Here is a 26,715-nt window from a genome sequence, read left to right as displayed (position 1 = left end):
CCAAAAGCCTCTACGATCTATACAGGCTTACAATGCCTTTGAGAGACACAGCACTGGTCTGCTTGTGGGGCCTGTGATTGGCTTAGGTCTTGTTCTCAGATCTTTCAGACGAGAATCAATATAATATTGAATAAGGTTAATGAGGTCCTTTGGAGGAACTCATTAGGTTAAATCGGCAACCCCTTTATTATTTTTATTTTATTTTTATTTTAAAGTTCATTAAATGTTACAAATCTTTTCAAGAGTATCTCAGAGTTTCTGATGCTTTCGTACCCTATTCATGAGAAGTGCCTAAAATCATTTCACCTAGTCTAAGCACATACCTAGTCTGCTTATGGGGCTTGTGATTGGCAGAGGTCCAGGCTTTAGATCCTTTCACACAAGAATCAATGTAATATCCAATCAGGTTATTGGGATCCTTTGGAGGCTCCCACTGGATTAGAACAGAAGTGTCTGTCTCTCTGGTTGCAATGACTTGTCCAGGAGCAGAGGGCACACCTGAATGAACATAGAACTTAATTTCAGGGGTGATTTCACCAAACAGTCCAATCAATCCCTTGACGACCTATCATGCATGAATTAGTTCCACTACAGAAAGGCAGATAAAAAATCATTACTGTCTTAATGACAACATCAAAGGGAGAGCAAACTTCAAAGATCTATATGCCATATCATATGCATTTCAACATGTCAATATCTTAAGTGAATACATCAGAGGCACTGTACCCTCTGTGACATGCTTTTTTAGAGCATTTACCCTTCAGCTGCAGGGTTGTTACAGTGTTGGTGGGCTCAGAAGGCTCGCTAACGCCGTACATATTAGCAGACACCACACGGAACTGATAGTCCTTTCCCTCTAGCAGGTCGAAGACAGCATAGCGAGGAGATCTGATAGGTACTTTAGTGTTAACTTTCTGCCAGGATCCAGCTCCGACTTGAAGCTATAAAGATCCAGAATGAATAAAAACACACTATTACATGAGTATATATTGTGTGAGAAATGATAATGACTGCTTTAACCTCTCACAATAAAACAACAACAACAACAGTTGTCTCTTCTAGACAGTAATTCAATTTATTAAATAAAGATTAAATAGAGCCAAAGATTGACAATGGATTTGTCAAAATGCCAAAGTCTGCAATCACAACACATTTATTTTTGTTTTTATTTTTAGAAGGAACAACTGAGACAGCTGGGTACTGAAATAACTGAGAACTCTGTTAATTTAATATTGGGACAACAGATTAAATAAAATGAGAGAAAATTAACTTTGTTTGCATAATTGCATAACCTTTTACAGCTATTCATACTCAAGTCAGAAAACATGTAGCATGTAGCATTTGAGACATAGACAGTTGAGATTAAACAAAGACAAAAATGCATTCGCAACGCCTAGGTGCAGCACACAGCTTTGCCTGACTATTATTATTACATTAATAATAATAATAGTAATAATCTTGTAATGCCGTTTTTAGTTATAGTCAAAAAGCAGGAATAATACTAAAACTAAAAATGGGTCTTCGATATCAGTTACTGGTTTAAAGAATATATACTATATAATTTAAACAACAATATCAGTCTATATCTATCTTATTATTAAACATTCTTACACCGTAGGTGCTTCTTAGTGGATTAAAGGTGACATAAGAAGAAAAGTAAACTGCTGAAATAAAGTTTGTGACCATTCGGCTGGGTTAACGTCTGGCAGTGAGCTGAAACTAACCTTCTCAATGTAATACCACATGGGAGCTTTGCTATGGTAGAGTGGAGGGACCCAACTAAGCACAACATATGTTCGGTCCGTCTCTGAAGCACAGACTTTAGAGGGAGGTCCCGGAGCTTTTCCCTCGGCTGCAGGCAAAGCACATCAAACAGAATTACTGTTTCTACCCTGAACACACACACGCTAGGAAATATCTTAGCAGTTTCACTAGCTTTCAAAGCAACTTTAATATTATGGACTGATATGCGAATATCATCTTTGCTGCCGCCACTGCTGCTATATATATACACACACATACATGCACATGGGTGACACTGGTTGATGTGTTCATTTCAACTTGAAAAAAGAACCACAGATGTTTGTACGTTCCCTTCCTTGTGGAATTCTCATCAAAAACTAATCAGTACCTCTCAGAAGAGAACCAATTATGGGCTAGATAATTATTGCTCATTTTGAAAGCAAAAAGCATGAAAGAATAGGGGGAAAAGCACTAAGTGACAGCTGCTGTCATCTAATACGTAATACAAATTCAAAGACACAAACTTCACTGAGTGACAAAGGAAGAATATTTTAAGGCAGCTCCACCCCACAATATTTAGGGATGCAGTTAAAGTGGTTTATAGATCATTTTTGAGCTCTTGAAGGTCACTGAAGGACAGGAATATCTCCATTGGATTGTCCAACAATAGAGAGCAACTGGGCGGAAGCCGTATACATGCAATGGTCACTATAATGTAGTAGCCATTAATAAGCATGTGATCATGCAATTAAATAATATGTTTAAAAAATACATGCTATAGAATACAATTTACAGAGACTGCATCAACAAATAAAAAATAATAATTCCATGGTTACCTTCAAGGTCATCATAGTAAGTCACAACGTCAAGTCTTCCACCAAGTTTTGTGGCTGTTGAAACAAACAGCAGTACATTATTAACGCGTACAGAGTTGATCACTTAATGTAACTTCGTGAGGACTTCGTTTTGCTCACCATGAATTCTCTCAAACTCTGTAGGGTCCAGAGCGGCAATAGGCTCAGACATTCTGGAGGGTCTGCCAATGCCATGAGAGTTGACGGCACGCACACGAAAGTAATAAGGGTGCCCTTCAAGCAGGCCCTGCACAGCATACTTGCAGATCTTTACAGGGGAGTCATTACACTGCATCCAGTTCTCTGTTCCAACTTCACATCTGCCCAATAAGAGTGAAAGAATAAATATGGACAGTAATCAAGAATATCCTATCATTACTTCCACGCTGCTGTCAAAGAGTGAAAATTACAACCCACTTTTACATTCCGAGGAGATGATATGAGCTAAGGAGCATTCATACGTAATTGCAGAACCATGCACCACTTAACAGTCTGATTACCGTCCAACGAGAGTACATTTCAGCTCGATACTAATGCAGCTCAAAGTGACAGGGAACAAAATAATCACAGCATCTATTAGCATATGCAAAGCATGTTTCTGACAAAAAAAATATGTGTTAGTAAGCAATTTTCTAAGTAGCCTATATTGGAAGGGAAAACAAACTGTCTTTTGTATTACAGACAACCTACAATTAAGCAACTTTAATATAACACTTAAAGCACATTTAAAACTTAAGACATTGTGCAAATGTTGTCTAGCACAAGCACACTTCTCACGCAAAACATAAGCAACTTCAATAAGAGGAAGTTTACATTTTAAACAACAAAACACAGAATACAGAAGGAAAGCAACTGAGAATTGACACTATGCTTTTTGGGCCCACAACCAATTTGCAGGGCCCTGTGATTTGCACGATACAGAATCCAGTCATAAAAACAGAATTTACTGAATAACGCAGAATGTCACGGACATTGACAAATTTTGGATGTATACATCTAAAGTAGGTCAGTACACCTAAATCAGAACACGATATGGACCAGTGTCTGTGAAAATTAAGCTGCAAAAATACTATTTAAATATGAATCCTGCATGTTCTGCGTGTCTCTGTGAATGAATGTGTAATATGTTTAATTTACTACTGAGTTGTAAGCCTCATTTGGTGAGTACGTATGAGTCCATGAACAAATACACAATCTTTAGAACTGCTCTGGAAGCCACTTCATGAGCATTTTACTGTTAAAAGTAAAACTATCATCATATCATATACAAGCAAAAACCTAAAGGTAAGACAATGCATCAAAATGACATTCATGAAATGACATTAATGACATTAGTTTGAAAAAACGGTGAAAGAAGAAATATTACTTAATGTAATGATAGTACTACCACTGAGAATAAAATCATTATATATATATATATATATATATATGTATATGTAAAAATTGATAGCCTGAATGCACTGTAAGTCGCTTTGGATAAAGGCATCTGCTAAATGCATAAATTAAAATTTAAATTTAATTTAAATTTATATTTATATAAATATATATATTTATACAAATACAAATACATTTTAATGATGATGATGATGATAAATAACATTTTATTTAACCATTAAAACAGAGTCTAGAAAAAAAGAAAGAATAATAATTCAATAAAAAGAAATAATAATAATAATAATAATGCCCTATATTTGCCACAAGGCAAATATAGGTGGGACCGATTAAACATATGTTCTGTACCAACTGGCCCTTCTATAAACAGCAATTAACTTAGTAACACCAGTAATTTACTGGTGATGTTACTGTACAACAACTCATCCTGCGAAATAGAAAAAATAGAGCGCAATATTTCAACATCCAACATCCCTTTCTATTTACAGACTATAGTTTCTGTAGGAGGCTAGCTAATTGCATCGGCATATAACGATAATATTTGTCAATCAGGTAGATTCTATAATAATCCTCAGTTATATCCATAGAAAGAAGACCTATTTGCAACGAAAAGACTGACAGTGACTTTATTTCAATACTCTAAGTAGGTTGTTGTAGCGCATTTAGCACCTGATTAAAATGGATTGCAGGTGATATGTGGATAAGATGAACGATTCTGCAATGAAACATTGCACGCTAAGCTAGTGCTAGTGCAAGTGTTATTCACATAGTGAATTCCTGTTCTGCAGTTCAAAAAAGGATGTGACAAACAAGTTAATTCCAGCAAAAAGTCGAGCAGATATTTGACATTTTCTTATCTAATGCAATGACATTTTTATTCCATAAAATAACTCCCACTGGGAAGACACCTTAGTCAGCGCAGTCACCTGTCAACAAAGTATCCAATGATGGGGCCTTCAGTGGTGGTGTTAGGAGGTTTCCAGGACACAATGACATAATCTCTATTTGCATCATGGATCTTAATGTCCATTGGGGCTCCGGGAGCTTGAGGAACTGGAGGTGGACCATCTGCCAAGACAAAACATGATGACTCCTACACACCACTGATACGCTGAGGGAATCACTCCAAAACAGAAGTATGCGCTATATAAAATGAATTATGCTAATCCAGACCTTTAAAGGCCAGCAAAAGAATCACACGAGATTTTCAACAAGCCTTGGAGAAGTTCACAACTCTTTACCATCAACGAAGACGTAAGCCCTGTGGACCGCATCTCCTCCCTTGGTGACCATGCGGAGGGTGTAAAGACCCTCATCATCTTTAGCGAGCTGAGTAAGCGTGAGCTTGGTAACACCTCCGCCAGACTCCATTTTCACCCACCTCGACTCTTTCAGGCGGTGCTCTGGAGAGCCCAAAACACAACATGGGGTATCAGAGGAGAGAAAATGAAACTATTTCTTTTGCAGAATCTGTAAAGTATAATCTGATGATTCAGGAAATTAGATTGGAGTGAAATGAGTCATAGACTACAAATGGACATAAAAAGTCATTTTGTTCTGTACACGACTCGACTGTAAAACAATCACCTACAGAACAAGCGGAAAATTAATATATGACTGGGGTGAATGCCACAATAAATAAATACAGCTGTCATTAGGACAGTTACTGTCTGTAGCTATATGAAAAACAGTATTTAGATCAAAATATATTCATAATGAAATATAAAAATAATTATTTATGCATTTGTAGATGTAAAATACCCTACAAATGTAGAACAAATATCTGTCAATCATATCAATAAATAGCAATCACTCCTAAATATATTTGATTCAATTTAGTGCTGGGCAACAATAAATCCCGGGTTAATCACATTTAAAATAAAGGTTTTTGTGTACATAATATATGTGTGTGCACTCTGCATATTTATTATGTATATATACATGCATGTATACATTTAAGAAAAAATTTATTTTTATATATTAAGTACATTTATATATAAAATATTTTCAAAATATATACATATGTGTGTCTTTATTCATACATAATAAATACACACACAAATACATACAACCCGAATTCCTGAGAAGTTGGGACGTTTTTTAAATTTTAATAAAATGAAAACTAAAGGAATTTCAAATCACATGAGCCAATATTTTATTCACAATAGAACATAGATAACGTAGCAAATGTTTAAACTGAGAAATTTTACACTTTTATCCACTTAATTAGCTCATTTAAAATGTAATGCCTGCTACAGGTCTCAAAAAAGTTGGCACAGGGGCAACAAATGGCTAAAAAAGCAAGCAGTTTTGAAAAGATTCAGCTGGGAGAACATCTAGTGATTAATTAAGTTAATTGATATCAGGTCTGTAACATGATTAGCTATAAAAGCTTTGTCTTAGAGAAGCAGAGTCTCTCAGAAGTAAAGATGGGCAGAGGCTCTCCAATCTGTTAAAGACTGCGTAAAAAAATTGTGGAAAACTTTAAAAACAATGTTCCTCAATGTCAAATTGCAAAGGCTTTGCAAATCTCATCATCTGCAGTGCATAACATCATAAAAAGATTCAGAGAAACTGGAGAAATCTCTGTGCGTAAGGGACAAGGCCGGAGACCTTTATTGGATGCCCGTGGTCTTCGGGCTCTCAGACGACACTGCATCACTCATCGGCATGATTGTGTCAATGACATTACTAAATGGGCCCAGGAATACTTTCAGAAACCACTGTCGGTAAACACAATCCGCCGTGCCATCAGCAGATGCCAACTAAAGCTCTATCATGCAAAAAGGAAGCCATATGCGAACATGGTCCAGAAGCGCCGTCGTGTCCTGTGGGCCAAGGCTCATTTAAAATGGACTATTTCAAAGTGAAATAGTGTTTTATGGTCAGACGAGTCCAAATTTGACATTCTTGTTGGAAATCACGGACGCCGTGTCCTCCGGGGTAAAGAGGAGGGAGACCTTCCAGCATGTTATCAGCGTTCAGTTCAAAAGCCAGCATCTCTGATGGTATGGGGGTGCATAAGTGCATACGGTATGGGCAGCTTGCATGTTTTGGAAGGCTCTGTGAATGCTGAAAGGTATATAAAGGTTTTAGAGCAACATATGCTTCCCTCCAAACAACGTCTATTTCAGGGAAGGCCTTGTTTATTTCAGCAGGACAATGCAAAACCACATACTGCAGCTATAACAACAGCATGGCTTCGTCGTAGAAGAGTCCGGGTGCTAACCTGGCCTGCCTGCAGTCCAGATCTTTCACCTATAGAGAACATTTGGCGCATCATTAAACGAAAAATACGTCAAAGACGAGCACGAACTCTTCAGCAGCTGGAAATCTATATAAGGCAAGAATGGGACCAAATTCAAACAGCAAAACTCCAGCAACTCATAGCCTCAATGCCCAGACGTCTTCAAACTGTTTTGAAAAGAAAAGGAGATGCTACACCATGGTAAACAAAATGCCCCGTCCCAACTATTTTGAGACCTGTAGCAGAAATCAAAATTGAAATGAGCTCATTTTGTGCATAAAATTGTAAACTTTCTCAGTTTAAACATTTGCTATGTTATCTATGTTCTATTGTGAATAAAATATTGGCTCATGTGATTTGAAAGTCTTTTAGTTTTCATTTTATTACAATTTAAAAAACGTCCCAACTTTTCCGGAATTCGGGTTGTATTATATAAACAAAAACTTTTATTTTAGATTATTTGTTGCCCAGCACTAATTAAAATATTTTATTACATAAAACAAATGAAATAAAATCCACTTTTATGAAATCCCATTCAATTTTGAGTGATGACAGATACAAATCATTAAATAAAAGTAGCATCCCAAGCTAATGAATAATTGGCTAAATTAAAAGCATTTTAAATTAATTGCAGTATTTGCATTGCTGCATATTGGCAAAATGCGTAATTTCTTCATCATTAGCAGCATTACGATGGAATTGCTATCTGTTTGTTTGAGCAGCCATCATAAAACACTAGCTTAATCAATAATATGCATTTGGGGCGGGACATCTGTTGGCTAATCAACAGATAATGGGGGATTGAAAACAGTCCTTTTTCCCTATTCTTTTTGGTGCAAAAAAAATAATCTGTTTATTTCACATTCAGCAGCTACTGTAACTCTTGTAGTTACATGTAATAATGGAATTCTTATAGGGGCTGGTCACACTACACTTTAGAGCCCGACCGATATATCGGCCGGCCGATATTATCGGCCGATATAAGCTAATTGCATTTAAATCGGCATTTATAACGGCCGATGAAACATGAGAAACAGAGTCTCATGCTTCACTCATGTTATGAATGTTGCATAGTGTGCCCACCAGAGGCAGCTCTGCAGCTCCAGAGTTAACAACAGCACCAGAAGTCCACTACAGAAGAAAGCGATCAACTGTTTTGACGGTGAGTCTGTCGTTCGTCATGTGAAATGATTGTAGATTTAGTTCATACCCTGTGTATAAAAACTGTGTGGTAGTTCTAGCTAACGGTCCTATCATTATTACTTCTAAATATTCTGTAACATCACTTACAGCCGCTAATGCATTGCTATATTAGATTAGCCACAAAGCTAATACCATGTTTATCAGTGGAAGAGCGCGAACGTTAATAGGAGGTCAAACTATAACATTAGCGTTTAACTTATTCTTATTCTATTGCGGTGTGTTTCCCACATAATGACCGCGTAATTGGGCCTTTCACACAGTACACGGTATGCACGGCGCTTGCCGCTGGGCTCAGCGTTGCCCTTCAGATACAACGCGATTTGCGCTGCGCTATGGCATAGGCGGAGTTTTAAAAACGTTTAGCGGGAGCTCTTTCATAGTCTGTTCCTCCTCCTTTCGGTCAGCAGCAAACATGTTTCTGTCCCGTTGTAAGAAGCGAGCGATAGCGCTAGTCCTGCTGATGAGAATTAAGAGAGAAGCAAGGAAGAAGAGGCTACCCTCAGGTCCAGAGAACAATTTGGTGAATTCAGGCTGGTTACGTTACTCTAACGCTAATAGCTTCCTTTTTAGCAGGCCCCTTAAATGCTTGCTATTAACTTGTTTGAAGGTGGTTCTTCTCAAAATTGACAGCGGTGTGTTCATGACACTAACGTTAACCATTCAACTTCGAATTGATTCCGTAATCTTCCGGTAATAGTAGGCAAGACGATGTTTTGATTCAGACTGCACAAAGAGAAGAGGAGAAGATATACGGGTCTGTTGTGAATGTGTCTGTGAGAGCAAATATAGTGTAGTTACAGTAACTACAGTAGGTGCGTCAGAAATGATTAAACCAGAGGGGACATGTAAATAAATGTGAGCTGAACAAGCGCTTTTTTTTTTTTTTTACATATTGTTTCAAAGCAGCTTTACAGACATAACAGGAAAATGTTGAAATAATATTGTTAAATATAAGTAGGTAATACCTATTGCTTGACAAATAAAAAAAATATATATATTTCTCATTTTTGCCTATGTATGAGATCCCAGTTTATTATTATTATAATTCTAATGATGACATGAGTAATGATACATGGTGATATTATTAATACACATGCTTATTCTTTCTCCGTCTCTCTTTCTGCCCACAGATGGCTGAAAAAGGTGAATGCTGTAGCAGCAAAGTGTGGGGCTACTTCTGCAAATACTTTAACTTTAGTATTATAATTTATTTACAGTAAACACACAGACTGTTAAAACCAGCTTCAACTGGAAGAAAGTAAAAGTGTTAAATGTTTAAAACCAGACTGTTTTTTGATCATTAAAAAATATATACTTTTGATGTGCAATTGTTTAGTCATTGAGACTGTAATCTAAGGCTTTTTTTTAACATAGTCCATTCTGGAAAATGGTTTATACAGCCCACATACATAGAACAGGCAGATATTTTGCTATTGAATGTTGTGTAAATGCAGTTTATAGGAAATGGGTCTAATATCCAGATTATTTTTAAAATCAAAATATCGGCTTATAAATCGGCTCTTTTCGAGTTAATATCGGCATCGGCATCGGCCACCAAAAATCCATATCGGTCGGGCTCTACTAAACTTGTCATCCCATTGACTTCCATTCACGCATAAAAGATGTAAAGATGATTCACATTTATCTGTGTTCCAAACTGTGACCTGTAAATCTGTATCATGTGAAATCGTGTGACCAATAGAAGATCAATATGTCATAGCAAGACCTCGCAGCTGAATTAAAAGAACATACATCTATTATTGTTGGTTATTTGTTGAATTTAGGTTTTTAAGAAGATGCTGCAGAGCGTGGCGTCATTTCACGACCGTTGCAGCATCACATGCTCAAAGTCCAGTATGACCACAGCTTTATTAACAATAACCACACATTCATACAAAAATGTTTTGGCGTTAGCCTTTGCTGGACACATCCTACCATCTCTGAACCACATCGCCTCAGGCTGCAGGTTGGCCATGTTGGGGTTAACAGTCATCTTGCAGGTCAAAGTGGCCTTATCGCCTTCTTTTCCAAAGGTCACGTCAAACGTCTCAGTGAAGTTGATGTTAATCTTTGTATACTTGATCTCAGGTAAAACAGAATCTGAGAAACACCAAAACAGTTTCTGTCTTTCATGACTTGTTTTTAAATCATATCAGATATTCTAATTAATAGAGAGCTTCACACTTACACTGGGAAGTCATCCAGGAATAAGGAGTGGGCGTTTCTTCCTCTTTGCACCCTATGAAGTTGACACAAAAAGAAAGTATTCATAGTCTAAATTTGGTTCTCCAGCAAATGTATCTCACTTAGATTCCAGTAAACGGGAGAAGACTTACTCTTCACAATGATGGAGGCCTGGGTGGAGGCCTGTCCATGAGTGTTGGAGGCTACAGCCGTGTACATTGCAGTGTCATCAGTTGCACACCTACAAACGCATGCATAACTCATTCACAGGTGTCTACAACTTTAATCAATACACGGCTGGATCACAACACCGCTTCACCCACTCCACTAATTAATCAGTCAATAAATAATCAGCATGATTGCTATTTGATTGGATATATGCCACAGTCATTTCCTAATTGACATTTGGAAAGCACATAAAGTGCTTCACCCATCATGATGGATAAATTGGCAGTTAACTAATGCTCTAATGTCAAGAGGATAATTGCCCCAAACTAAATGCTAATGTAGACGTGCGCCTGTTTTCGGAAAGTGTTCAACATGGGAGGCTGTGAGGCTGTGAGGCTTGAATAGCAAACACGAGACGCAAAGGACAAGACTGTAATGTGACTTTCAGAGTGACCATACTATATAAGAGCCTGCTCCCTTGGCCCCTGCGGTCTTGAGGAGATTGGCTGTGTGTCAAAAAGTGAAAGCTTTGGCCATTTTAGATGAAATGTGGAACGCCAAGCTTCACCTGTGAGGTTTGGGCTCTGAATGCAAGAAGCCGTCAGGAATGTGATATAAGGTCCAGGGTCTGATTCTGTGGGACTGACAGGGTGACAGCAGTGAAAGTCATCTCTCTGTAAGGCTCCAGAGTGTCAGATGACACCAAGCTCAGCACTCTGACATTAACAGCTGACAGAAGCTCAAGACGTGGGCGGCGCACCGAACGGCCCTGGACTAAATTGGAAAAGTTTGCATGCAATCCCAATGACGTGACTTCCTTTTGTGGAGATTCACTTGCTAGTTACTTTTTATTATGTTTTAGAGGGTGAATCACATGGCCCCCTGCCCTGCACCCAAAATATTGTAAGAAAAAGCATTAATAAAATATAGAAAATGTGAATATTAATGAGAATATTAGGACAAAGTAAGCATAATTTTCTTAATGTCATTACTGTAAAAAAAAATATGTAATTATTATTTAATTATGAATTATTTGCACATTATTTATGCATTATTTATGCATTTGTTGTACTTCCTTTCAGGCGAATTATAAATTTAAGGGGATCTTTTTATTCTTCTTTCTTTTACCTGGTGGTGAAGATATAATAATTTTACAATGCAAAATCTTATTGGATCTAAAATAGGCTTTGATATATCTATATGTGTATATATTTTGGTGAAATGTAACCTGGACATCTCTCTCTTTCTCTCTCTCTCTCTCTCATATTCCTGCTAGACAAAACTTTTTTTAAAGTTTAATAACTTGTATGTCTATTTTTTGAAAGTTTCCTGCTTTCTGTGGCAAATTAATAACTAGGGGGTGAGCATGTAATGAGCACTCAACCTGAGTCTTGTCACTCATTCGAGTTTGTCTCTCATTCTGTTCAGTACAGATCATCAGTAAACCACATTCTGCCACTGCATCACTAAAAAGTCCAAAGGTACACAGAAAAGTTCAATTTACTTGAGGATGGAGAGGGCATGGAATCCAGAGTTGTTCTCCACAAAGTACTTTCCAGAAGAAACGTCCAAGATGACATCATCCTTGAACCTGTAGAATATTTATGATATAATAACAACAGATCCTCTTGGAGTTTCTTTATACATGATTACAAATATTATGGAATGTTTGATGCATTTGAGAGCAACTGCACTGAACTCCAGCAAACAGGAAGCATGGCAGGCCTGTTTGTGGGATGAACTCTCACCATTTGACTCGTGGAGTGGGATATCCCTCCACAGTGCAGAAAAGTTTAATAGCACTGTTTTCATACACTGTATGGGACCTCAGTCTAACTACAAACTTGGGGCCCCTGATCATGGACTCCTCACGGATGTATTTCTCAGGCATCTTCTTCTCCACCTGATGAGAGGAGACAAACAATTTATTGAGCTGTTGGATCATAAGAAGTGATCACGAAAAAAATATAAGTCCCAAGATAGACTCAGTCCTAATTAACCTTTGTTTCACTCAGTCTATTACAGCAAAAGTCTTTAAAGTGCATTAAAATACAGGTTGACTACTGAAATTACTGTAACAAAAGCAAGCATGTCTTTACCACTCCTTGGATTCTCTTCTGTGTTTGGTGTTGATACTTCACCTCTTCTGCCACGGAGCTAAAAACACACACATTTTCATACACTACAAAATGCTACATTTTGTACCACTAAATGGTACATATTAGTACTTTAAAAGTGCATATTACTACTTTAAGACTATGTTTTAGTGTCTAAAACACATACATATTAGTACCTTTTTTCTAAAAGTGTATTAAAAAATTATAATAGTATGCGCATAGCATTACTCTATACATGCAGCATGAGAGAAACAGAGATCAGGATTCATCTATGCTCCATTTCATCTCAGGTTAACAATCAGTTATTTATTATGGCATGCATCCAAACATGCAAAAGCATATCATAATTCACGCATTTCAAGCAACACAGTCTTAAGTGTAAAGAAAAAAAAAAAGAGAAAACATTTGATATTTGATCTTCTTTACCCATGGTTCACATGAATTAGCAATTATATGTTTTAACCTACAATAAAAATGTACAAAGGAATATTGACATTTTGACCCTTCAGAGGGCAAACAGTAAATACCACTATATATATAGAATATAATAAATTTTGTAATAATACATTTATAATATAATATCCTTTTGATCACCATTTTAGGGCAAGTTTTTAATTTTAATAAACAAAAAAACTGTAAATGTTCTTATCCTTAAACAATTTTAATGTCAAAGCTTATATTATATCTGAAATGTATAACTGTTTCCAGGCAGTATTTGGGTATTTGGTGCAATATGTGTCCACAAAATATATATGATTGGTCAAGTTAAAGTATATACTTTAGACCCTGTAACTGATCACCAATTCTTTTCAGTTCTTCACCATTTTAATCACCTTCAGTTCAATTTAAATGGTCCTGCAGTGTGATAAATGCAGCCTGTGGTCTCTCTCACTAATATGAGGTCACATAAGCCACATGCATAATTAGAAAAGAGTTTTACATGGAGTATTGCATGTCACACTGCAGACCTTGTCATATTCCAAGTGTTTCATGTCAACTACCCAAAGGACACTAGTGACATGAAGGGATCAGTTATAGTTCAGCTACTGTAGGCAACAGGCAGTATTAGCAGAGCTCCAACAATGTTATATGTCATACATGATCTTGCTATTCTATTACAAGTAGTTTTATTAAATTTTTGCATTAAATATTATGTTTAGCTGCATTGATTCATTGAACTTACTGCTATATATATATATATATATATATATATATATATATATATATATATATATATATATATATAATTTGTTGTTGTTGTTTTTTTGTTTTGATTTGTTTTGTTTTTTTTACCTTACCTGGAGTATTCCTGAACAACATATTTAGATTCAGTGCTGAGGTATTCTTGACCGAAATGTTTGTGTCTGGTAACAACTGCAGCCATGTTTGGCAACCACAAGAACCTACTGTATGAATAAAACCTGGAACAAAAACATGCATTGTCTTTGCACACAAGACAAAACAAAATGCGTTCATTGACAGATGCATCAATTCCAATGCTTAATTTCCAATTTCACTGTTTCACATTATTGGGGAAACAGTTTCGTAGCTCATTTTGCCAAGTGTGGCCTACTCCTGATATGATTTAGGTGTTAGGAAAGTGGACCTGTTTGTGGAGATGAAAAGGAGGGGGTGTTCTGGAGCTTTGGGCCTCAAGGAAGCCAAAACTCACAGCAGTTTAAAATTAGAGGTTGGGGGTTGGGATATCGGACAGTCCAAGACGATGGGTACAGTATCCCATGGTCATTTCTACTGTATAGTGTACATTAATGGCAAGCTATTATTGTGTAAATATCCTGAAATATTGATGGATAACCAACTGCTCATGACTGTTTATCTTCTATTATGGATAAATAAATTACACTACAATACAAACAAGAACACATTCCTCCTTTCTTTTTGTTGAATAATTACACAAACAAATATTCATGCATTCTCAATGCAACATTACATTATCTCATTCACATATGAAGCCCAAATACAAGCATCTGCTGTTCATATTAGACACTTCTTATATATGCACAGATTCCATATTTGGCAGACGACATGTAAAAACGAACTGTTCGTTCTTTGCGTTAGGCATCAACAAGTGCGACAAATATTACATTCAACAGGTCACTTTTACGAGACAATTTTTCCACAAACAAAACAGTGTCAAAGTTTGTCCAGTTATTCATTCGCCCATATTAACAAATCACTGAAAGTAGTTCAATTGGCAACTTTTTGTGAATCTTTTCAAAACCAAGTGCATCGCCCTGTCAAGCAAACACCATTCGAGACAGATCAACATCCAATCAAGGTAAAGTTCAAAAGTTTCCATCAGCCTCAACGATTTTGTTTTTCCACAAGGACAACTCTGCATTATAATTTCGGATCAAAAGTGTGGAAATACGGGGCCAGACATAGGCTACTCACCCCAGGGGAATACAAGAGCGCGACGCGGAGGTAGATGAGCCTCTACCCGCCTGTGAGAGACCAGCTGATGAAAAGCAAAATATTACCCATGCGGAATGTTGCCTCTCCCGCATCCCATTTATGGATAGGCCTTAGACTATATATAGCATTTACACTAACATCCCACATCATTTCGCACAGCTATTAAGATACCAGGCAGACGTTTAAATTGACGCTGAATACTGAATGACTTACAAAAAAACAAGAGATTGTTATAGGTGAGTCGAACGGAAATCATTAATCATTTTAAAGTAAATACATAGGCTAATTGGTTTGAATTAGTGAAAAGACTCAATTCCCAAGACGTAGTGCACTCTTTCCATAATTTTTGAAGCCACATTTTTTGTTTTTATTATTATTATTTTAATTAATTAATTAATTAATTTTATTGTATTGTATTTTTACTGATAAAAACACATTTGTTTTGATTGTTTAATGTTTTATGAGAAATTGTCTTCTAAATACACATGTTCCATCAATACGTGGACCGAAGGGTTACACAAACAACGGCCTTGCTTTATTCTGGATTTTAACAATTTTTTACTAACAAATTTGAACTGAATTTTTGGGGCTTTTCAAGATGTGTAGCTTAAACTTTAGCTGTCTTTCGATGTTCAGTGTCTCATGGATGGTGTTCTTGTGGGTATGAATGGAAGCACAGCCATTAATAATGTACACAAATGTAAATTACCACAAGATACATAACGAGAAAAGGGGAAAAACAGTTTAGAAATTTCCAGTTTTTAAGGCTGAAAGGGGAATAAAGCAAAATAAGGTGCATTTATAATGCCAGAAATATTTTGTTGTACAGCAACAAGTCTAAAATGACACATTTTATAAAGTTCTTAAATGTAGGCTATGTTTTCAGAAAATCAGAAAGTGCCAATTTAGGACAATGCCTTTCATACATTTTCTAAAAGAATTTGAAAAATTCCAAATTGTAACATTTTAGCTTAATCTGCATAATCCACTTTCACCTGACATAAATTGTAGTTGATCACTACCTCACCAGTATATTATTGTAAATAAAATCAAAGAAGTTTTATTCTAAATTGTTCACATTTATTACCCTTCAAAAGCAAACATCTGTACTTTTTTTCCAACTGTGTGTAACATTTGTACTTTCTGTGGCTGTGAAGGAGAAACCATTGCGCATGTTTTTGTTGATTGTCCCCTTGTAGCTTCCTTTTGGTCCCATTTACAAAGATTTATTTCCCAAAAGATAAAAAAGAATATTTCTCTAAGTAAATTTGAAATACTTCTTATAGTCACTGAGCCAAATTTATCAGCCAATGAAAAATATGTAATTAACTTAATTATTATTTTAGCTAAATATTATCTGCACAATATGATTTGGCAAAGAAGCAAACCCTTCTTTTACAAATTAGGCCTACAGACCTCAAAAAATATTGGAACAGCATTGAAAATTAAAAAAAAAGAACAACAAATGAAACAAAACAATCAAATTATTTCATTATTTTAACTTTAATGCAGCCCCCTTGCACTTGAAAAGTGTTTTTCAATTATGTATCTATGTGTGTTTGTGTTTTTATTTCGGATCTTTTCCTGTCTCTTATTTTGTTCACCTTGTTAAGATCAGATTTATGAAACTGTATATTGATTGAATTTTGTATACGTCTTAAAATTGTACTTTGACAAAATGTTAATAAAATTTGTAAAAAAAAAAAAAAAAAAAAATGTTGTTGATCACATGACTTGACAGCGCACGCGCAGTTGCGACATCACAACACAAGGCAAGCACGATCATTGCACGCAACAGAAGCCGCAGTCTCTGTCAGGAAAGGAAGTGACTCTATGAAGTGACTCGACCGCACAGTGTTTCGGAAAGATAGTGACTAGGCAGTCCTACTTTAAAACTTACACCCCAGACTAAATAAAAACGTTTAAAACCAGCGCTCTTCCATTTCATTAGGTCTCAAAAACTATGTAAATTGAACCGGCGGCATTTCAGACAATAACAGGTAACTGACGTCTTAACGTAAGTTTGTTCAAGGTTATATTTATTAAACTTGTTTCTTTCTTTATTTATCTATCTATCTCACACTTGAATATGTTAATTTTGGTCGCAACGTTGATATGCTCTCTATGCTATAACTTTGTCTTAAAGAAGTTTTTTGTTTGTTTGTTTGTTTTTTACAGTGTTACGTTACGCTTATGAACGTTGATAATAAATCATCTTTTGTCCTCGGTAATGTGACCGGACTTGCACCATCAGGAAAGATGAGATTCATTGCAGTTGCTGTCATTCTCTGTGCTGGATGTTTCTGGCCAACAGCCTCTGCCCATCCTCGGTAGGTCACGCAAATACATTAAGATGCGTGTATTTATACATACATTTAAGTCTGGGTGCAGTCACAATCAATATTGCACAAATCCTGTATGTATTTTCCCTTCTTTGTTGAACAAGATACACTTTAGGTTATAGTGTAAACATTATATACACAATACAAGACGTTTGAAAGGGTATAAATTAGTAAACAAAACATTATGCAGACTTTTTTTCTAACGACTTTTTACAGCATTGATAACAGAAAACAGTTCTTGGTACAATTCCTGATTAATCAAGTACTTTTGTTCAACTATTAAAAAAAAACGGCTCATGATTTAGGAATCTTGACTACACTAGTCATGCTGACACAAATGTCAATGAAAATCATTGTTTTTTCCCAGTACTTTTTAAGGAAATGGTATAAAAAGTTGTATGTGAAATATCTGCACAAATTATGACTGTAATAATAATAATACTTAAACATTATGGTAGTTTTTGTTGTACTTTTTTATTTTTTTATTTTATTTATGACATTTAAATAATAGTACTACTAATAAACATTGTCACAGTATTCATTATTGTAAACCAATAAAAAGTATAATAATGAAAATCTAAATTTATTGAGAAATACCATTCAGAATTAGCAAAATGAGAATTTGGTGCATTGCAACTAATATAATTTGGTTAATGGTCTTTAACTATTCGCATGCCCACTTTAATGGATTTAATACGCATTTGATACTGTGACCACGTTTTCTGCATAGGCTCATACCAATTAAGCCATTTTTTGATTCCTTGTTTTGTGCAAAATGTTTGTCAGATTGCAATTGTCACCCTGAAGTCATAAATAGTGAATTGACTGCTTCTTTTAGGAAAGAATGGACAAAACTCATCCTGACCCAGCAATGGCCACAGACATTTTGCAGTGTATTGTATTGTATTTACTTTCCATTGATTTATTGCCATTACTGCAGGTGCACTACATATTGCTCCTCCACTGGGGATCAGAAGATAAATTATGTTGTTTTTCATTTATAGGTGGAAAAACATTGTACAACAAATGTAAGCTTTTGGACTCTTCATGGATTATGGTAGGTTTATGATCAGTGACTATATAGTAAAATTGTTTGATTGCAACGCATACTGAATTAGAAGGAAGGGAAAAAAACTAATTAAAGAGAATAGATTTGTAATATCAGTAATATCATATTGGCTAAATATCTGAAATAATAATTAAAGCCAACAACTTCAGGAAGACCTTTTCCGCAATCACTTAACTAACCACTACCATAAACAAATATATTTCCTATAACCAAAAACACTACTATAATACTACACTATACTAATATAGCTTAAACTTTAAACTTGACATGCAATATTGTTGACTCCTATTGTAAATGGTTTGTTTGGATAAAAAGGCCTGCCAAATGAATGCATAATACACTTTCCCCATATGTTTATATTGGTGCAACCCTTGTTGTCATGCATTCTGGTATAGAATAATAATCTGGTAATGATGAAAAATGCCATTGATTGTAAGGATGATTACAGTTTGTGTCAGTTGAAATGTTTGTTTTTGTAGGCCCGATTCTGGCATGATGTGCAATACATCCTGGCATTTTAATGCCAGTTTGATTGAGGTAATTTACTTACGTTGCTCACCCTGTTGAATGTCATATATTTTAGTTCAGAGGACATGTGCTTGACATGTTGTATGTGCATGTTTCTCAGGACTTGATACCAGAGATGAAAAAATATTGGCCAGATCTATTAGAACCTTCCTCCCCCGAATTTTGGTATGTTACAACTGTACTTTTCATTTATTTATTAAAGTAAAAGACGGAAGTGTTATTGTGTTATTTTATTGCTTAGGGAATATGAATGGAAAAAGCATGGAACCTGTGCTGCAAAAGCAGACTCTCTGAACAGTCAACATAAATACTTCAGCAAAGCTCTTGAGCTGTACAAGAAGTTTAACCTTACTAAGTAAGTTCTTGTTTACCTGATTTTTCGGTACATTAGGAAGTTGTGAGATGGATAGAAAGCAAAAGATGAGAGTATTTATAAATGACAACTGATATTTGTGACTCAAAATTTGAGGCTTCAAAATTCTGATTGAAGCCTCACTCAAAGCTTTTTTAAAATAGCACTTTCATGCACAACTGTGACGCACTACAATTTAAATTCTACATTAAAGGGTTTGTTCAACCAGAAATTCAAATTTTGTCATTATTTATTAATCCTCAAGTTGTTCCAATTCCTAGATGAATGTCTTTATCCTGTTGAAGTCAAAAGAAGATATTTTGCAGAATGTTGGTAACCAAACAATTGCTGGTAGCCATTGACTTCCACAGTATTTTTTTCGCCATAAAATGGAAGTCAATGGCTGCCACCAACATTTTTTTTTAAATATTTTGTCTTTAACAGAAGAAAAAAAGTCATAAAGGTTTGTAACAACATGAAGATGAATAAATAAGGGGTGCCCCCTAATAATTGACTAATCTTTAGTCAACCGGAAGAAGCTTGGTTGACCAAAATGATATTAGTTGTTATAAAAAAAAAATATATTATTTAAAAAACGTCCACAGTCAAAGTCATGCAGTTCATGGCAGAAAGATCGTTAACGGCTGGTCTTTGTCAAGTCAAGTCAAGTCAAGTCACCTTTATTTATATAGCGCTTTAAACAAAATACATTGCGTCAAAGCAACTGAACAACATTCATTAGGAAAACAGTGTGTCAACAATGCAAAATGACAGTTAAAGGCAGTTCATCATTGAATTCAGTGATGTCATCTCTGTTCAGTTTAAATAGTGTCTGTGCATTTATTTGCCATCAAGTCAACGATATCGCTGTAGATGAAGTGACCCCAACTAAGCAAGCCACAGGCGACAGCGGCAAGGAACCGAAACTCCATCGGTGACAGAATGGAGAAAAAACCTTGGGAGAAACCAGGCTCAGTTGGGGGGCCAGTTCTCCTCTGACCAGACGAAACCAGTAGTTCAATTCCAGGCTGCAGCAAAGTCAGATTGTGCAGAAGAATCATCTGTTTCCTGTGGTCTTGTCCTGGTGCTCCTCTGAGACAAGGTCTTTACAGGGGATCTGTATCTGGGGCTCTAGTTGTCCTGGTCTCCGCTGTCTTTCAGGGATGTAGAGGTCCTTTCTAGGTGCTGATCCAGCATCTGGTCTGGATACGTACTGGATCCGGGTGACTGCAGTGACCCTCTGATCTGGACACAGACTGGATCTGGTGGCCACGCTGACCTCGGAACAAGAGAGAAACAGACAAATATTAGCGTAGATGCCATTCTTCTAATGATGTAGCAAGTACATAGGGTGTTATGTGAAGTGTTCCCGGTTCCGGTTTACCTAATTAATGCAGCCTAAAAATCCTTTAACGGATTTGGATATTAGAAGCATGTTAGTTTGTTATGTGTAAGATTTAAACTGCAAGAGTGTGTCTGCCTCCCGAACAATGTTAGGTAGGTTATTCCAGAGTTTAGGCAGCAAATAGGAAAAGGATCTGCCGCCCGCAGTTGATTTTGATATTCTAGGTATTATCAAATTGCCTGAGTTTTGAGAACGTAGCGGACGTAGAGGATTTTTAATGTAAAAGGAGCTCATTCAAATACTGAGGTGCTAAACCATTCAGGGCTTTATAAGTAATAAGCAATATTTTAAAATCTATGCGATGCTTGATAGGGAGCCAGTGCAGTGTTGACAGGACCGGGCTAATATGGTCATACTTCCTGGTTCTAGTAAGAACTCTTGCTGCTGCATTTTGGACTAGCTGTAGTTTGTTTACTAAGCGTGCAGAACAACCACCCAATAAAGTGGTATTACTTTGTGGTAATACAGTACTCAGGCAGGACATCCAAATACTTCACTATCATTCATCAACCTCAAATATGCCTTTTCATCTGAAATATGTTAGTATTAACTTTACATGGCTGCTCAATCTAATGTTATCCTAGGGAAATGTGCGCTATTCAAGTGTCTATGCGGAGTGTGGAAGCTGAACAGTAGCGCTCACTGCATGAGATAGAGGCACCGGAGAGGTCACTTGCTCATAAAATACTCCCTCATTTTTGCTCATACAGATAAGAGTCGTGGCCTAATGGTTAGAGAGTCGGACTGGCAATCGAAAGGTTGTGAGTTCGAGTCCCGGGTCGGCAGGAATTGTGGCTGGGGGGAGTGCATGTACAGTTCTCTCTCCACCCTCAATACCACGACTTAGGTGCCCTTGAGCAAGGCATCGAACCCCCAACTGCTCCCCGGGCGCCGCAGCATAAATGGCTGCCCACTGCTCCGGGTGTGTGCTCACAGTGTGTGTGTGTGTGTTCACTGCTCTGTGTGTGTGCATTTCGGATGGGTTAAATGCAGAGCACAAATTCTGAGTATGGGTCACCATACTTGGCTGAATGTCACTTCACTTTCACTTTCACACTTTCAGAGTAATAAATCGTTCAAATGTGGAAAGACTTGTGTGCACTAACAATAACAACAAAACGTTGAGCTTTTGTAAAATAATGATAGCAAACAGGATGCACTTTCTGCAATCTTGATCTCTGTGAACTTGAGTGTGAAACTCCATGTATACTTGCCTTACAGACATTAAATTTTTGTCCATAGAGAGTGAAATGTATTCTTTTAAATGGAGAACAAATATTCTCAGAATATGTATCTGTATGAAACATGCATACTTGTGCGTCCACTACTGCGGAGATGCTGAGTAAGTGTCAGTGTCTCCGACTTCATCACTTAAGCTGAAAAAGAAAAGCACTAATTAAGAAAGCACTAGTTTATCAAGAAATTAAATAAATGTTAATTCAGTCTCCTTACTGTTTTTTTTTCTGACACATTCATAATCATTAATTCTCGTAAAAGCTCAGTTCGTCTTCAGAACACAATTTAAGATATTTTGGATGAAAACCTAGAGGCTTGAGATTGTCCCATAGACTGCCAAGTAAATAACAGTGTCAAGGTCCATAAAAGGTATGAATCAAAAAGATAATCATCGTCAGAATACTCCATCTGCCATCAGACGTGCAATGTGGGTTATATGAAGTGACGGGAACACTTTTTGTAAGCGAAGAAAACAAAAAAAATTACTTTATTCAATAATTCCTTTGTCAAAGGTCTCCTCTGTGTCCCTCCATATCATTGTGCTGCGTATGCTCTTCTGTGGCCTCCACACCACAAGGATGCACAGTTTTATTTCAAATCAAAGGTAAATACACATAGAAACAGTGCATCCTTGTTGGGCAGAGGACACAGAAGAGCATACGCAGCAGCACGGTGATATGGAGTGACACAGAGGAGAACGTAGACAAAGGAATTATTGAGTTAAGTTGTTATTTTTGTTTTCTTCGCATATAATCCGCTCCGTGTGATCATGTGTGGACCAGAACCAAAGTCCAGATGTGTGCTGATTTTTTATTTTATTTAAATGGTTTATTAATAAACATGCGATTAGTCGACTAATGCTTAAAATGAACAACTACTAGTCGAGCAGAAAAATCTTCAGTCAAAGGCAGTCCTAGAGTAAATTATGACACAATTTTAATTTCTGGTTGAACTATCCCTTTAATGTAGCAAACAACAATGCTGCTTGGCCAGCATAATCAATTAAAGCATTCATTCATATTACATGCCTTTTAATAACAAGTTTGGGACACATCCTAATTAAATCATTCTAGCCTATAATGGCTGCATATTTATATAAACACTACTGGTTGATTAATTTCTGCTATCTCAAATAAAAATGTGATAACCAACAGCACCGTATCACCCAGCACTATTTGAAAATGGTTTCCCTCATGAATCTTGTGTGTTTTCAGTGTTTTAGAGAGCAACAGAATCGTGCCCTCTGAGCAGCAGCACTACACAGTAAGTAGTTTAATTGACATCCCTGCTTTCATTATCATTTAACAGACACTGAACTATATGTGCTTCTTTGAAGATGAAGTAAATATTTTTCTTTGACCTGACAGGTAGCGCGTAGTTTGTCATTTTGTTGAGAGCTGTTTACTGTAATGGTTCAGCCTGCTGTTTTCTGTTCCTGTCTGTGATTCCACAACTTCTGATTACATGAATGATATAACTGAAATAATGATCAGGTTCAAAATTTCCCAAAAGTGTCATCCATCTAATAAGAGGGCCTTTCCTAAACCACTGTATGTGTTATTGTTGCCCAGCCACAACACCAGCATTTCAGCACTCATAGACTTCTCTCAATCTTAAGTTGGGTTTTTTTCAACCGATTTTTGGGCTGAAGTAAACGAGAATCTTGTGATTATGGTCACCTGTGAATAAATGTGTCACTTCCGTATTTCTTGTTTTTTTTTTTTTTTTTTTTTTTTTAGCTGGATGAGGTGGAGACAGCCATTACTAGCTTCTACAATGTGAAGACAAAGATTCAGTGCGTCCATCCAGTAAAGGTATGAATGAAGAAAGACAGATTATTCCGACCAACCTTTGTGGTTAGAAAAAAAGATTGAAAAGGTTGTTTGAAGATAAAAAGACAGGAACACAAAAAGGAAAGTGTATTAAATATTACATTAACAGCACAACAGTGACTTACTGGTGACTATACACACACACACACACAAAATATTTATGACTTGCTTTCTTTTAAAAGAAAAAAGGCAAAGATCTATGTTACAGTGAGGCATTTACAATGGAAGTGAATGGGTATGATTCATAAATGGGCATTTCAGGAGTAGTGTGTAGTATGATTTTAGTAAGAAAACATCACACAACCTTTTCTACATAAAATGTAACTATCAACTTTTACAACCATGAAAACGTAAAACTTAACGGTTCACTTTATATATAATGGAAGCTTAAATAAACTATATGTAAGCTTCACATTTCTGCTTTTAAGTCTTTGGCTTTTAAAAATGTCCCCAGTGTAAGTAAATACCTTTACTTCTGAAAATAAGAGCAAAGTCAAATTTATTTTTGTGGTAATCAACATAATTTACATTTATGCGCTTAAGTGACTCTTTTATCCAGAGCGACTTATAATAGAGGAACATATTCTTTTATGAAAGTCTATTTTGATTTCCTCATGACTTGATATCGAGTGAGACTGATCTGCATAGGGCAACAGTTAGATGCACAGTATCCACAGTTTGCCATCAGTTTTGCTCAAATGAAAATCTCATTTCTTACTGTATTTCTCAGGGAGGCCAGGTTCAGATTTTGGGTCAAATAGAGATCTGCGTTGACAGGGATTTCCAGCTGATCGACTGCCATAAGTCAATCGAAGAAATCTGCAGCAATGACATCCCAGCAGTGTCTGTCAGCGGCCAGTCAGAGCTCAGGGTGTGTGATCACTCCACGCCGGTCTATTACCCCCCAGTGCTCAGCAGATCATAGAGGTGGCAGCCCACTGAGCATAACAAGACGAGAATTCTGTCTGTCTGAAATGCTGCAAACAATTGAAAATCTTTCCTGTTTACACTATCTTTTTAAATAATTGCGCATTAAATTCCTTTGTTGTTTTAAATGATGATGCTGGAACAATCTAGTGAAGATTTAAGGGTGTCACAGACTGCTGTATTCTGTGGTTACTAGGTTAATTTTTTATTGGTCTTGTAGTTTTTACAGTCTATCTTACTGAGCCATACTGCTGTCTTTTTCTCCTTTTTATTTTTTATTTGTCCTCGGGTTAATTTCATAAAAACATGTCCAGATCAAATTTACCGCAAATTGTCAAGGAGAGTAAAATATTGATGTGTTTTACTTTAGGAAAGGTTTTTAGCATTATAACAAAAATTTTAATGACAGTTAAACACATATCCCACCTGACCACTGTGCATCTAGATATTGTACTTTTCTCCCATTCACATTGTTCTAAATGATTATCATTTAGTAGTACAATAGTTTTATTACAGTAAAACCATACAAGTTTGATGTACTGTATACATGTTTGACAATATAGATAATACACCACTGTTGTGTTCATAAATGATAAATATTTCTTTTAGCAATGTGCTCAATTTCCATTAAAAGAAAATCACAATGCAATAAATTCAGTGATGCTTTAAGGCCTAAAGGATTACTGAAATTATTGCATTGAGAAAGAAACAAAGACTTAAGAAAATAAAAATGATTTGGTTTGCTTAAAGTTTAAGCAAACCGAATTATTTTTATTTTCTTAAGTCTTTGTTTCTTTCTTTCAGTCTAGCTTAACTGTAATATTGTGCCGTTAATATATTTCATCTGATAAATTTGTTATTATGATTTGGATTGAAAGAGACCATTCATGCCGATTATAATGTGTAAAATATGTGGTAGGTTTGTTGCTTTGGGCCTACTGCACATAATGCACATTTAAGCTTCTGCCGCTGGAGGGCAGCACATGCATTCTGCCAAAAAAAAAAATCACAATGATATTGTTTACAGATACGTCGTTCACATGTACATTTTATGGTAGTGGACTATATATATATAAAAAAAGTTGCCATACGCACAAAATGTTACAGTAAATAAACAGTGACTTTCTGGCTTTTAAACTGTATTTCAAACAATTATTAGATGACAGCCATATCAGATGTGGGCTTTTGATATGCAACTCAACTTGTGAAAGACATGCCTTATATCTTTGATTTTAAACTGCAGGTCAAAGACTTTTTATACAATAGGTACAAAGTTTTGTCACTTTTACGGTATTTGATAAATGCCTCACTTAAACACCAGTAACTAAAACTTTTTTGTAATTCAATACCAATTAAATAAATACAGAAAATCACGTGTGTTTGAATCTTGGTTGTTTTGAAAACTCAATATGTGTCCCTGCTCAACTGTTTTTCTCACAGTTGGTATTTCATGATGGTTCCACACTACACTAACTCCCACAACAAGGAGCAAAAGTGAAAGAACGTGGAATGTTAAATTAGGAAGCTTAAAGTATACTGTATAAGATGTTGACATTAAACCTTCCAAGCAGTTCAACACCAAAGCAGAAAAGAATTTAGAAATTAACTTGTTTTGGTTCAATACAATATTTTATCTGTTACATACAAATGGTAACTATAGATGACTGTTGAAAAATCTAA

At 36.1% G+C, this 26,715-nt stretch overlaps 2 protein-coding genes across 3 annotated transcripts in view; one reads left to right on the top strand and one right to left on the bottom strand.

Annotated features, from left to right (window-relative positions):
* The window catches only part of myom2b (myomesin 2b), a 51,988-nt gene extending 36,562 nt beyond the window's left edge, over positions 1 to 15,426 (bottom strand). Inside the window, exons 1-15 of the mRNA XM_059566795.1 lie at positions 15,311 to 15,426; positions 14,207 to 14,311; positions 12,891 to 12,948; positions 12,540 to 12,694; positions 12,296 to 12,382; positions 10,776 to 10,864; positions 10,628 to 10,678; positions 10,375 to 10,539; positions 5,231 to 5,392; positions 4,916 to 5,057; positions 2,718 to 2,917; positions 2,580 to 2,633; positions 1,725 to 1,852; positions 758 to 941; positions 324 to 498 (exon numbers count right to left, since the gene is read on the bottom strand). Coding sequence (XP_059422778.1) covers positions 324 to 498; positions 758 to 941; positions 1,725 to 1,852; positions 2,580 to 2,633; positions 2,718 to 2,917; positions 4,916 to 5,057; positions 5,231 to 5,392; positions 10,375 to 10,539; positions 10,628 to 10,678; positions 10,776 to 10,864; positions 12,296 to 12,382; positions 12,540 to 12,694; positions 12,891 to 12,948; positions 14,207 to 14,311; positions 15,311 to 15,312 — 1,757 coding nt within the window. The 5' untranslated portion in view covers positions 15,313 to 15,426. The remainder of the gene's footprint in view (positions 1 to 323; positions 499 to 757; positions 942 to 1,724; positions 1,853 to 2,579; positions 2,634 to 2,717; positions 2,918 to 4,915; positions 5,058 to 5,230; positions 5,393 to 10,374; positions 10,540 to 10,627; positions 10,679 to 10,775; positions 10,865 to 12,295; positions 12,383 to 12,539; positions 12,695 to 12,890; positions 12,949 to 14,206; positions 14,312 to 15,310) is intronic.
* Positions 15,427 to 17,543: 2,117 nt separating this feature from the next.
* On the top strand, positions 17,544 to 26,408 carry rnaset2 (ribonuclease T2). 2 transcript variants are annotated; one of them, XM_059566801.1, is made up of 9 exons: positions 17,545 to 17,674; positions 18,525 to 18,579; positions 18,691 to 18,743; positions 19,235 to 19,292; positions 19,384 to 19,448; positions 19,525 to 19,638; positions 23,491 to 23,539; positions 24,016 to 24,090; positions 24,839 to 26,408. In XM_059566801.1, the coding sequence occupies exons 1-9, from the start codon at positions 17,604 to 17,606 to the stop codon at positions 25,031 to 25,033; spliced, it is 735 nt and encodes a 244-aa protein (XP_059422784.1). In that variant the 5' UTR covers positions 17,545 to 17,603; the 3' UTR covers positions 25,034 to 26,408. The 2 variants fall into 2 exon arrangements, with proteins under 2 accessions (XP_059422785.1, XP_059422784.1); XM_059566802.1 differs by lacking the exon at positions 18,525 to 18,579 and having other exon boundaries at positions 17,544 to 17,674.
* Positions 26,409 to 26,715: the final 307 nt, after the last annotated feature.

The sequence above is a fragment of the Carassius carassius genome, chromosome 14 (assembly GCF_963082965.1).
Source record: "Carassius carassius chromosome 14, fCarCar2.1, whole genome shotgun sequence".
Lineage (NCBI taxonomy): Eukaryota > Metazoa > Chordata > Actinopteri > Cypriniformes > Cyprinidae > Carassius > Carassius carassius.
This window is presented reverse-complemented; position numbering and strand designations above follow the sequence as displayed.

What these genes read in the sequence shown, in the direction of transcription:
- rnaset2 (XM_059566801.1), top strand. Translation starts at nt 17,604, where the DNA reads ATGAGATTCATTGCAGTTGCTGTCATTCTCTGTGCTGGATGTTTCTGG. An exon ending in TGGACTCTTCATGGATTATG is followed by an intron (nt 18,744 to 19,234) that starts GTAGGTTTATGA and finishes TTGTTTTTGTAG; the next exon opens with GCCCGATTCTGGCATGATGT. An exon ending in CCTTCCTCCCCCGAATTTTG is followed by an intron (nt 19,449 to 19,524) that starts GTATGTTACAAC and finishes TTTATTGCTTAG; the next exon opens with GGAATATGAATGGAAAAAGC.